Source organism: Drosophila gunungcola, unplaced genomic scaffold, assembly GCF_025200985.1.
Source record: "Drosophila gunungcola strain Sukarami unplaced genomic scaffold, Dgunungcola_SK_2 000070F, whole genome shotgun sequence".
NCBI classification, from domain to species: domain Eukaryota; kingdom Metazoa; phylum Arthropoda; class Insecta; order Diptera; family Drosophilidae; genus Drosophila; species Drosophila gunungcola.
Window position 1 is genome coordinate 279,375 of NW_026453233.1, and position 12,034 is coordinate 291,408.

The 12,034-nt window shown below is 39.6% G+C and overlaps 2 protein-coding genes across 12 annotated transcripts in view; one reads left to right on the forward strand and one right to left on the reverse strand.

Moving 5' to 3' along the window:
- LOC128264426 (uncharacterized protein CG43867) overlaps window positions 1-12,034 on the reverse strand; it is a 115,648-nt gene that overhangs the window by 44,221 nt on the left and 59,393 nt on the right. The gene's annotated exons all lie outside the window — the stretch shown is intronic.
- Window positions 9,917-10,780, forward strand: LOC128264436 (uncharacterized). Its single transcript, XM_052999894.1, has 2 exons — window positions 9,917-9,971; window positions 10,369-10,780. Exon 2 carries the CDS (start codon window positions 10,373-10,375, stop codon window positions 10,712-10,714), a length of 342 nt encoding a protein of 113 aa, XP_052855854.1. The 5' UTR covers window positions 9,917-9,971; window positions 10,369-10,372; the 3' UTR covers window positions 10,715-10,780.

Here is a 12,034-nt window from a genome sequence, read left to right on the forward strand (position 1 = left end):
AGGGGAGCGGTGGTGGTCGAGTTCGGTCATTAAATATTTACTTGGCGCTACCATTTCTTTTACTTAGGCAAAGGCTCGCCGAGAGTTGCGCTTCCATCGCATTCCATTAGCCAACTTCCCTATCCCCATAGCCCCCCTACATAGTAGGTATATATGTATATCCGCTTCTGGGCACAAGCCAGATAAACATAACCGTTTCGTTTTATGAGCAACAATCATTGCTTTTGATTGCCATCCTGATGGCTTCAGCTCACAGGACCGCGACTGCTTCTTATCCCGGCAAAGGTGTAAAATGCCGCATTGCTTAAATTTTTTACGGCTCACGCCTGCCGCCTTGCTTGTATACTTGTATGTAGTATGTAGTATGTTGGGTGGGTGGAAAAAGGCACCCGTTATTGTGTCGTTCTCATGATTGAAACTCATTTGGCCTGGCCTGGCCAGTCCACCCTCCCCCGATTTTCCAGCCACATTCCTGTTAAATTGATTGCAGGACAGGTGTTTTTGGCGACGGGTCGCAGGGGGAAAGCAGCGAGCACCTTGCATGTCGAGCAGCTCGGGCAATTGTTGCTCTCGATTTTGGATTTTAACTGTGATGGCCTCATTAGTTTTGGTTGCGGTTTTGGGCTTGCCTGGGAAATTGGCAACAATTTTCTGCACTACGTAGCGTTAGGTTTGTGGCCGAAAGCATCTGAAGTTGTGCATAAGGAAAGTGCCCACGCAGATTAAATTGTTAAAATAAGTGCAATAGAAGCTTTAAGACATATGAAGCCCTCGATATACTTTTTTTGTTTATGATTTTTTATTAAACAGAGTTAAAAAAAGGTATTTTAGATTTTGGTTTTGAAAGCAGACGGAATTTTATCTGTTATATATTTACATATATAAAGCTGATCCTAAATTTTATGCAAGTTTTAAGTTGCTACTGTATCCGCTTTTGTGAATTTAAGACACATCAGATGTAATTTTATGGACAAAATGCGTTTTAGAGTCAGTGCATGGGTGTAAAAGTCAAATCACTCATACGTACTGTTGCCTTTGATCCACATTTGTATTTTAACTGACACTACGTGTCGTATGAGTAATTTTTACATAAGCGACGAGACCATGTTTTGGTTTTTGAATACATTAATTGCACAGCAAAATCTATCACGTTAAACAAGTTTTTTTTTGACCACCCTAATATTTACAGAATGGTATGTTGTTCATCAAAATGCCAGCTTAAAAAGCCACTCTAACAATATATATATATATATATGGAAAATATCCATCCGTCACTTTCCTGGTCTTTGATTAATTTGATGCATTGCGTAATCGCTGATTAAAGTGTTCAAAAAAAATAAAAAAGACTGAAGAATTGACGAGATTGATGAGAGCCAACTAACAAGTGACAAGGGGAAAATGGTTGCGAAAAGACCCTGCGGAGTTGTTTCAACTTTAATAAAATTTCCTATATTAAGCTGAAACTTCCCGAATGAATCGCGATGCGCAGTGAAAAGAAAAGCGAGGAAAAGCGATGGCCAAATGGTAAAAACGGGAAAGCAAACGACGACCAAGCCGGCGATTCCAGAAAAAGGCGCACCAACGGAAAGGGGGCGTGGGTCTGCTGCGTTGGCTTCCTTTTAATTTCCGTTTTAATGCGTTCACCCCCAAGGCGATGGAGTGAGGTAGAAGTTGTTCGGGAAGGACGACGGACCTCGGCAACAAACATACACACCTGGAAATGCTGATGCTGCAAATTAGTAAGCTGCCACGCCCACTTCTGCGGCTTCTACTGCTGCTGCTGCTGCTGGATGATAAGCATAACATTATCGACACAAAAGCAAAATTTGTGTAATAAAAATTTTTAATTAAGTGTATTTCTCGCTTTTTCGCTCGCCCACAGCGATGACAGCGCCGCTCCATCAGACGACGGATCTGTAGAGCTCCAGCTCCCCAGCTCCTCATCTCCTCATCGCCCAAAACTCCGGACATGGACACGGCTACGGATCCCAGCTATCATTGTTGTAAATTTATGCAAATCGCTTTTGGCCCACCATCATCTGCTGTCACTGCCGCCCACTGAATTATAACTGAAGTGTTTCCAACTGCAGAAACAAAAGAAAACACGCACCACTCACAGGCAAATACACAGCAAAAAAAAAATGGTGTATGTATCAGTGATATATAAATTGGGGTGCATTTACCAACACATTTAATTAAAAACACGCACACATGTAACGAAGTGAGTGTGGAGTTAAGAGAATAGAGAACAAACTAATTTGGATTAGTGATGAATAAAAAAATCAATGTAATTGTTGTTGAATTGAATAAGTTAATTACTCATAAAAATTGTAGAAAATATATAAATATTGTTTCATTTATTAATCTATTGTTTTTTCCGTGTAAGGACGGGCACATAAACCCAACGCAGAGATAAAGCGAAATCGACAAAGGCAGCCGAACGATTAACGCTTTTAATGAGTACTAAACTCGCCTACGCAATTATGAGATAGCCACCCTCCGCGGGGTAAAGGGGGCGTGGCCATGGCAAGACGCCCCAATCGGACCAAGAGGTGTGTCTGCCACGGCGCGTGATTGCCGGCGGTGAATAAGCCAACGATGATTTCCATAGGCAGACAACAGATAAATACGAAAAAGCCAAAAGCAGTGGGGGAATGGAGTTCATAAAAACCCAAAAGGGGATTTGGTCAGAGGGACATTCGGGACTATTCTGGCCCTTCCCTAGGCTCAACTGCATTGTTGTATTTAAGAAAGCTAACTCTTGCGAAGTAATTATATTGATTAGTCTTGTAAAACAAACCATAAATTATAAACCTATAAAGCAAACTAAGTATCTTTAATTTGTACATTATAAAAGGATTATTACAGATTCCTTTATTAAATTTTAGGGTGAATACAACAACACCTGATGAAAAGGTGTTAAGACCTCAAGGTGTTATTGCACCGTCTTCCCTTAAATGGAATTAAACTAAAAGTGAAAGAAAAATTTTAAGTAAATAAATAGCAATAATCTGTGATTGCTTGAAAAGAATTGAAAAGTAATTTGTCGACTTTTAGTATTCTATAATTTATTATTAAAAAGTTCAAATCAACTATTCAAACCCGACAATAAATGTCTTTCGCTAAATTTGCTATTTAATTTCATGTAAATGGAGAAAACTATTATGAAAAAGCTCTTCTCTGCCTAAGCAATACAATAAAACCTACTTTTTCAGCACTAATCTTGCAATTCCGCTTTAATTCGTCGGCTTTCCGTTGAAATCCAAGTCGAGTCTTCAGAGTGGTCCAGTTAATTTATATGGGGGCGGGGATTGAAAGTGCTTGAGCTCTGTCCGGGGCAGCAGGTGGACTAAGCCTGGAAAAGACAGGACGCGACGTCGCCTGGCAGGCCAAAGGAACAGCTGCAAAATTTATGCGTCGCCATTTCAAGTCAATAAGCGCATTTATCTTGTCGTCCGTCAGGACAAATGCACAGAGTAAATTCTGGCAAGCATTTATTTTAACGCACTGCCTGGAATGGCGAGTCTCGAGTGCCATTCATTATACGGTTCGGGGAAAAGAAAGGAAATTCTGTAAGCATTTGATACTCACTTTGGGAGCTAAAGCCCTTCACATTTAGAGATATTGATTTAAATGTAAGGGTCGATTTTTATGAAATATTTAATGAATGCAGTTAAGTTAGTAGCCTTATGGCATTATAATAGTTTTTTTATTTCAATATAACACAACCTTACAAAATTATGCAACTGTAAGACAAATTTACTCTAGAAACAAAAACGAAACGAAAGCGTTTCTTTTGGACCCCTTTATTACGCAAATGGGTGCTTGACCAATTACGAAAAACTTGCTAAAATTCCAGATAGCTTTAATCTTAAATTAGTAGCGATGAAAAAAATTCCTTTCTTTTTATACAGTTTATTTTAAGATCAAATTTATGGAGACAGCTCTTAAATTTTTAAAATAAACTTGCAAACTAGGGTTACCTGTTTGCTTAGGTACATAAAATAAATTCTTAATTTCTCGCTTACATATAGTCCAATTTTTCGGTTTGGCTTGCCAGCTAAAGCTACTTGTCTTCCCAGTAAATCTGATTCTGCTCACTCTCGGGCACAGCAGATTACATTTAATTTCCACTTCGATTTTCAAGGCTACGTGCCAACAGGCGGCAGAATATAGAATGCAGGATGCAGGATTCACAGACGAGGGAAAAATGAATCTGTGGCTGGCTAGTGAAGCACTAACGTCAGACAACCGAACCGCAGTTTCGTCTCCATCGTTGACTATTCAAAATTCAATCAGATGCATTTTTCTTCTTGAGAGAAGCCAGTAGCTGGAGCAGGAGCAATGCACAATGGCAGCAGCAGCAGTAGCAGTACCAGTAGCAGTAGCAGCAGCAGTAGCAGTAGCAGCAGCAGCCCAGGCAAATTTCATTTTGTTTTCCCAGCAGCCAGCCACCCATTGTTGTGGCCATAAAAAGAAACAGTTATTGGGGGCGACCTGTCCGGCAAAGATCTGACAAAGAAGCAGCATCCTTAGGAAGATTATTATTATTATTATTGCCATTACTATTATTACTGCCAGCGTGTGCTTATACTCTTTGCTGGCACTGTATTACATTTATTGTTATTTTCATGCACTTCCCTTGCTCAATTTTTTATAATTTTTTTGGCATTTTTAAATTTTTCTGGTAAAGAATGCATTGGTTTGATTTTTACAGGCCATGCTTGAAAAGTAACCAAAAGTTGAGAACTATTTAAATAAACCACAGTATTAAACTTCTTGGTACTACATTATTCCCCCCCCCCCCCCCCCCACATTCTTAACATTCCTTTTGTCCCCTACCTTTCCTTCATCCCTTTTTGTTTTGTTATTCTTCCGCTTCGATTATTTTGCTCCACTTCCTGTTGTTTTGTAGCTAAATTAGCTAAATTGCTTATGGCAAACTCACGTAGCGGATGCTACAGCCCCCTGATCCCCCAACCCCCTAACCGCCCAGCACCCACCGCTCATGGCCAACCCGCAAAAAGAGGATGGATTGGGGGATGGTTGTTTTGGAATGCGGAATGGAACAGTGAACGCCGGTTAGCTTCTGCTTTAGTTGAGGTTTCGGTTTTGCAGCTGGTTTTTGTAATTGTTAATCACAGAAAGTTTAACAACATCTAGCACCACCCACCACCCAGTGCCCTGTCCACTTTACAAAGTCCCCACCCTCTTGTCAATTTTTCCCTTTTTTGCATTTGCAATCGTTGTGCGATTTTTGTTTTCATGGTTAACTTGGTTTCGGCTTTCCAAAGACTGGTGGGGTGTCCTACAAGTATATTGCTTTTTGTGTACGTGCACGTTAACGCATAATTAGGAAAATTCCTTTGTTGTTCCTTTGGTTTGAGGGGCTACGGAAAAACGAACCGAAAAGTACACAGTTTGCACTGTAAAAAATATGCACTTGAAATATTATAAAAAAAATGTTAGCCTCTATAGAAATATACAAAATCAATCAAGTGCTGAAATCTAAACAATATAACAAAGTGTCTGACGTTTGTTTTCATTGCACATATTTTGAAAATATTTAGAAACTAATTTTGCTAAAATTCCATTCCAGTGCATGGGCCAACCACTTTCGGTTGAGTGAGTCAAAGTTTTTTGCAGCGAAAAAATCTCATTTGTTTACATTCGCATTGGAATCAAAGCGAACATTTAATACCGGCAAAAACGGAAAAAGAAACCCCCCAACTTTTTGCTCACTCTTGTGACGGCTTCTCCGATTTCTCCTGCTCATTTCTCATCAATAGAATTTAATACTATTCGTCTCACATTTCCAAGGACTTACATAACGAGAAAAAAGATTCAAGGGACTCACCTGGAAAGACAGGAAAAGGGAAAATGGAGAAAATAAGACGAGAGGCAGAAAAATCAATGTGTATCTTTGTGAGCTGGTGAAACGGTTAACAAGTCGTATGAGTAATTTTACGAGGAGCCAAAACGAAACTTTTTACGCCGAACCCAAAAGATATGCACTAAATGGCTGCCGCACCGCACCGCACCGCACCGCACACACAGCATTTTTATTTGCGCACGCATAAAATTCCATTCTTATTTACGATCTTCGACCCCAGGCGACTTTTCCTCCCTGTTTATGATGAATTTTGTTATTTCTTTTGCTTTATTGTTATTGTTCTTTGTTTGCTGTTGGCTGTTTGCTGTTTAGCTGTATTGCTGATTGTAACCCCCCCTCCGCCTATACATTTTCGATTTGAGCTGCACACCTAAAATTATGCAATAAAAGCCAAGGGCAACAGAAAAAGCAGCGGGAAAAGCGGAGGAAAACCCTCCAAAAGTGGGAAAGATTTCTCCTCTAATTAAATCAACATAAAAGCACCAGATGTAGATGCGCTCCTCCGAATGGTAGAAACAGAAATTAATGACGTGGAAATTGCTCAAACACGCATCCAATGTTTTTCTCTCTCTTTTTCTTTTTTTTTTGTTTGTTGCTGCTCATTCATTTTTGTGGGAAAATAGGGTGCGAATAATATCAGGTATGTTTAATTCCTTTTTGTCTAAGTTTGATTGGATTACTTTGAAAATGTTTTAATGGAAGCACAAGCTAAACATATAATACAAGTAGAAAGTTAAGTTAATGTCTTTTAATTATACTTGCAAAAATGCTTAAGGATTTAAATTAATATACATTTATAAATCTTTGAAGAAAGGCAAAACTTCTTAGAAATGTAATAATCATTTTACTCTCCATTTTAATTTGTTCGATTTGTCATCTTAACATTTCTTTGTCGTTTCAAACAATTTTGTACTTTTCTTCGCCTTTTGCTGATATTACCATATTTCCTGTTCCACTTATATTTCATCTCTTCGTGCTAAAAATTCCAAAAATGTCTGTTTGCATTTTGTTTAATCAATTAAATGAACCCAAAACGCAAAATTTTTCATGCTTCAATATGCCGAAAATTTGTCAATTGAGTCAACCCTCGAATCTCTGCCGATTCTCAAAAGCCCCCCCCTCCTTTCAGTTTTCATGGGCTTTGGCAAGGGGGGGATGTATAGTACGCACACTGCATACATAAATCAATTTCAATTAACGTTAATTAAATACGCATCAAGTGGGCATGACCACAAAAGCAAAATACAGGGGCAGTGGGCAAAAAAAAGACGGAGGGGGGTCGCGTCAAACAACCCAAAATGGGGGGTGGATTGTTGTCAGGGTGCTCCGGAGAAAAAAAATCGGGTTGTGGGTGGTGGGTGGCGTCAGAGCGCATAAAAAAGGAGATTGAAGCGAGCGAATGAGAAACGCAGATTGGCATAGAAACCGAGAAAGTCCCGAAAAACATGCACTGCAAATTGAAAATGGAACTGCGTGAGCCACCAAATGCCCACCCAGGCCCCAGCCTCTCATCATCCAGCCACCACCCACATTCCACCCACTTACCACCCATTTACAAACCCCTTTTTCCATTCACTATTCTACGCGTCTGTTTTGCGGTTATGCGCTTGGCTTGTCACGAACCACGAGACCAGTGCAAACTGTATATACAGACCAAGCTAAATATTAGCAAAATAAAAAATAAGAGCTTTCAAAACAAAAAAAATTTTAAAAAATATATATACCATCAGATACTATGGGTTGTATTTTGATAAAAAAAATAAGTCGTAATTAATTATTAAAATTAATTAATCAAAACCAACTATTTTCAAATCAAATTTTAATTACACAGCGGACAAAGAATATTGTTAGTTTTTAGGCCTTTGTGACTGGCGCAGTTATAATAAAACCAAAATAAAAAATAAAATTTGTAGGAACAAAAAAAAGGAAATAAAAAAAAAAATTTTAATCTTTTATAAAAATAAATGGAATAAAGCTTCGGAATAAATTTATAATTTTAAATTACAGCTGAAGATAGATTCTTTAAATGAAATATAGATAATACAATATGTTTAATAATTTAGACAAGTTTAAGTTCAGTTTTTAAAGTTTTGTGTATTGGAAATGTTTTTGAAATATAACATTTTCTTAGTGCACCTCTCTACTGGTTACAATTTCTAGAACTCCCCAAAATACAGGCAAACGCAAACACACGCACATACATAAGCAAACGCTTCAAATGGGAATAGCGAAAAATTCAGTTTTGAAACCGCAATGATGCGGCTGACCAAGGAAAGGCGGGAAAGGGGGTGGGAAAACTCCAATCCCCGGAAACCCAGAGTCCTGGAGTCCCGAAACCTGGAATCCAAACTCCCTTCGCCAGAACAGACACACACAGCACATCTAACATTACAAGAGTAACGAAGTCCGTTTTCCCCCTGGCTTTTCCCCATAGCTTGCTTTTCCCCCTATTGTTGGACGGACGGACACACAGTGCATTTTCCAGCTACAGCAACCACCCCCAATTTTGGCAAGGGTCTGCAAATGACATTGATATTTTTCTAGTTTGTCATAGTCACCAAAGCGGGGCAATGTGGGAAAAAGCCGGAAGAGTAAACATTTATATGGGAAGGGCTGTGGCTGAATTTTGAGATTTGAAATTTAAAAGCCACTTTAAATAAAATGTATCGAATGAAAAGTAAAGTTATATTTATTATTAATTAAAGTAAGACATTTAGGTTAAAATTCTGATGATGCTATATTTTCAATATATCTATTTCCAAACGTATGATGAAATTAATCATTCTGGTATACAAGCACCAGTGCTTTATCATTTTAGCAAACTGCTTTTTGCATTGAAAAGTTGGTCCAATTATACTTTACTTTATTTCCCCGCGCTATTATCGCTTTACAAGTTCGCAGCCCGCGCGTAAATCTTTCAAAAAAGTATAAATGTAAAATTAAAACCTTCGGCTACCCGCTGCGAAGGCGGAATATTTTTCTTTTCGGCTTTTGTGTATTCCAGCTTCAACTTTTGTATAATTACAAAACTCATTAGTGCAAAAAGTTTTTGGTCAGGGAGCCAAAGTATGCAATGCTAATTGAAATTGAAATGGTTTAAAGGCGGAGGAGACTGGTGCCGACTTGTACGTGAAAAGCGAGATAAGCAAACAGCTTGGCACTCTAAAAAAACTCACCCATCGATCTGTAAATTTGTTCGCCTATAAATGCCTTCCTTCCTGTAATTTTCCGGACATTTGGAAAGCACACACAATCATGCTTAGTTTGGGCGGATGTCTAATGTTGGTCTTTTGCCAAAAGCCGCGCGATGAAGATCGACAGAACTTGGCGGATCAATTGGTGGATCAGCAGTCACCAGTGGTGGTGACGAAGGAGGAGTGTCCTCGCAGAAGCAGAAATCTCAGAAGTCCTGTCCATCGGAGGGCCTCCCATTCGCCTTCCCATTTGGTTGAGTTTAGCATCTGTGCAGATGTACATCTTCAGCCGGATTTGGTGCAGGATACTCTGGTGGCAGTGACAGCGGATAATCCATCCACGAATATGCGAAACTCCGGCATTGCCAACGAGGATGTCATCGAGGTCCTTGCCACACATCCTGCTCCTCTTCCATCATCATCACCATCATCATCATCGACTTTGATGTGAGCGTCGCATGTCAAGCTCTTTAAATTCAATACGACATACTGGTGTGAAATTTGCGCTCGGCCTCTGATTTGCATTCGCAAATTGGTAATACAATAGGTAGTCATTTCCCCCCCCAAACTGCCACCCAATAATCCCGATAATATATGTACCATATAATGAAACAGCGAGTCTAGTGCATTTTTGAAATTAACATAAGTGACATCACTTTGCATCATTTGAGGCCCCCCGAAAACAGTTGTTTATGGGGGAAAATTTAAGGGGCCCTGGTGACGCTGCTCTAGCGTGATTCCAATGAACACAACTGTACCCACACATTGGACAAGTCAATGGCAAGCTATAAAAGCAAACAGTTCCGTGGGGTGTTGCCTCAGTTGGAGGCTCCCAGCGAGAACGGCGTGGGTTTATCCAAATAAATAAAAGGGAATTGAACAAGGTGATAACTTAACTATTTGCTGGTTTGTAAACAGATAATGTTTTACTTGCTGGACTGTACCCTAATTTTCTTCCATATATACTGACTGTACTTTTTTAACTGAATTTTTTGGTGGTCCGTTAAAAGATGATGTTTTATTTTCTGGACTAAGTTGTACTTTTTTTTACCTTAAATACTAAGAGAAACCGCTTAAATTAGAACTGGCATCTGTTTTATCTTTTTCTAATAGCCCTTTGAAATGACTGTACTTTTTAAGGTGTACTATTTGGTGGTCCATTAACAGTTAACGTTCTATTTGCTGATTGTACTATACTTTTACTACTTAAATCATTCAGCTACTTAAAGAAACCACTTGATCTAAAAACCCTTTGATCTGACTGTACAATTTTACTTGCAGAATCATGTGCCTTAATATTTCACTTGGCTGCTGTGGCCGCTCCTCCTCGAAGCAAAAAAAACAACAGCAGCAGGAGCAGCACCAGCCAAAGCTATCGCCCTCCGAAACGTCGTTGTGTTGCCAGGTGACCACCAGCCAGCCATCGCTGACCAGCATGAGTCCCAGCCTGAAGGTGCTGCCACCCAGGATCGCCACATCGAGCACCTTGAGCTCCTGGGCCGCCGAGGAGCAGCTCTACGCCGTCGACAACGAGGAGCGCACGCCCACGCGGTGGACAGCCTGGTGGCTCCAAGGAGACTCCGATGGCGACCAAGAGAAGAAGACCGAATCCTCACCTCAAAGCTAAAGAATTAGCAGCAGGAAATTACTTAAATAGCTTCCAAACATTAATAAAGACTTTCTCAAAAACGAATTAAACACTGATAAGACAAATGGAAAAGTTAAAAGAAAAAGCTATATATGGTTTTTTAATTCAAAATTTCAAACAAGTTTTTTTATTTTAATATATTTATTTTAAATATAAAATAATGGGATAAACTACGTTTTTTTTTATCAGTGTAGTCTTTTTTAAGTTTTAACAAGGCATAGATGTTTTTAAAGCAAGAAAGATTTTAAACTCACATCGAATTCAGTTTGGAATGTGGTTTATATTTGGTTAAGCTTTTTTTCCATTTCATAAAACTACTGTAGCTGCTAAGGATTCAGCTTGGCTTTCCTTTTTAATACCCACAAAAATGGAAACAATTTTTTTCTTTTCAATCTGCAGGAACCGCTTTCAGCCCCTCTCAACCCAGGAAATTCTCTGGCACATACGAAAACTAGGGGAAAAATGTGCAGGGAGACAATCCACTTCTTTGGTCGTTGGTTCTCCTCTGCGAGTTGCCCAATGCTCAAACACGTGGCCCCCTTTTGGAGTATGCATTTTTAAAATGAAATTACGCCACGTTTTTGTGGGACCCAGAGGTAAAGGATTCCGATTCTTCTAGCTAAGACTGGGCAATAAAAATTTGATTAGCAGCTTGTTTAACTTTAATTAAGTTAATTTCGCACACACATACATGCATACACGTGGGAGAGTTAATCAAATATTTAGCAGGACCGCAGGGTTAGGTTTAGTTTGTCGGCTGGGCTGGTCTGGGCATATATTAACATTTTGGCTGAGCAAACTGGCGAGAGCAAACAAGCAAACAAATGTCGGAATATTCATGATGATCATTATCACACAGGACACACAGAACGCACGGATCAGTAGTTAACAGGATATTCACGAGTCCAGGAGCAGCCTTTGACGCCTGCAAACAAATTTGCACAGCCTCCAAGGGTTTTTGTGACGGGAGTTGAGTTTAAGGACCCCCAATCTATCTGCAGGCACAGCCTCCATTAGGTCCTTGCCAAAGTGCTCCGACCTAAGCCATTAGGGCAAACTTTGCCAAGAGATGTCATTAAAATAAAATCGAGAGCGTGTTAAATGATTTACAAAAAGGGTGGTGCTGCTGCTGGCGGCGGCGAACGAGGAAAACACGAAGCCACGAAGCTCTTTCAGTTTATGTCCTTTCGGCTTCTTAGCTGCTTCTCCTTCAGTCATTTTTGTATTTTATGCTTTTTATGACTTTTCAATAAGTTTGCCACCCCCACCCTCCAAAGACTGCAGCCCATAACCCCAAGA

What these genes read in the sequence shown, in the direction of transcription:
- LOC128264436 (XM_052999894.1), top strand. Translation starts at nt 10,373, where the DNA reads ATGTGCCTTAATATTTCACTTGGCTGCTGTGGCCGCTCCTCCTCGAAG.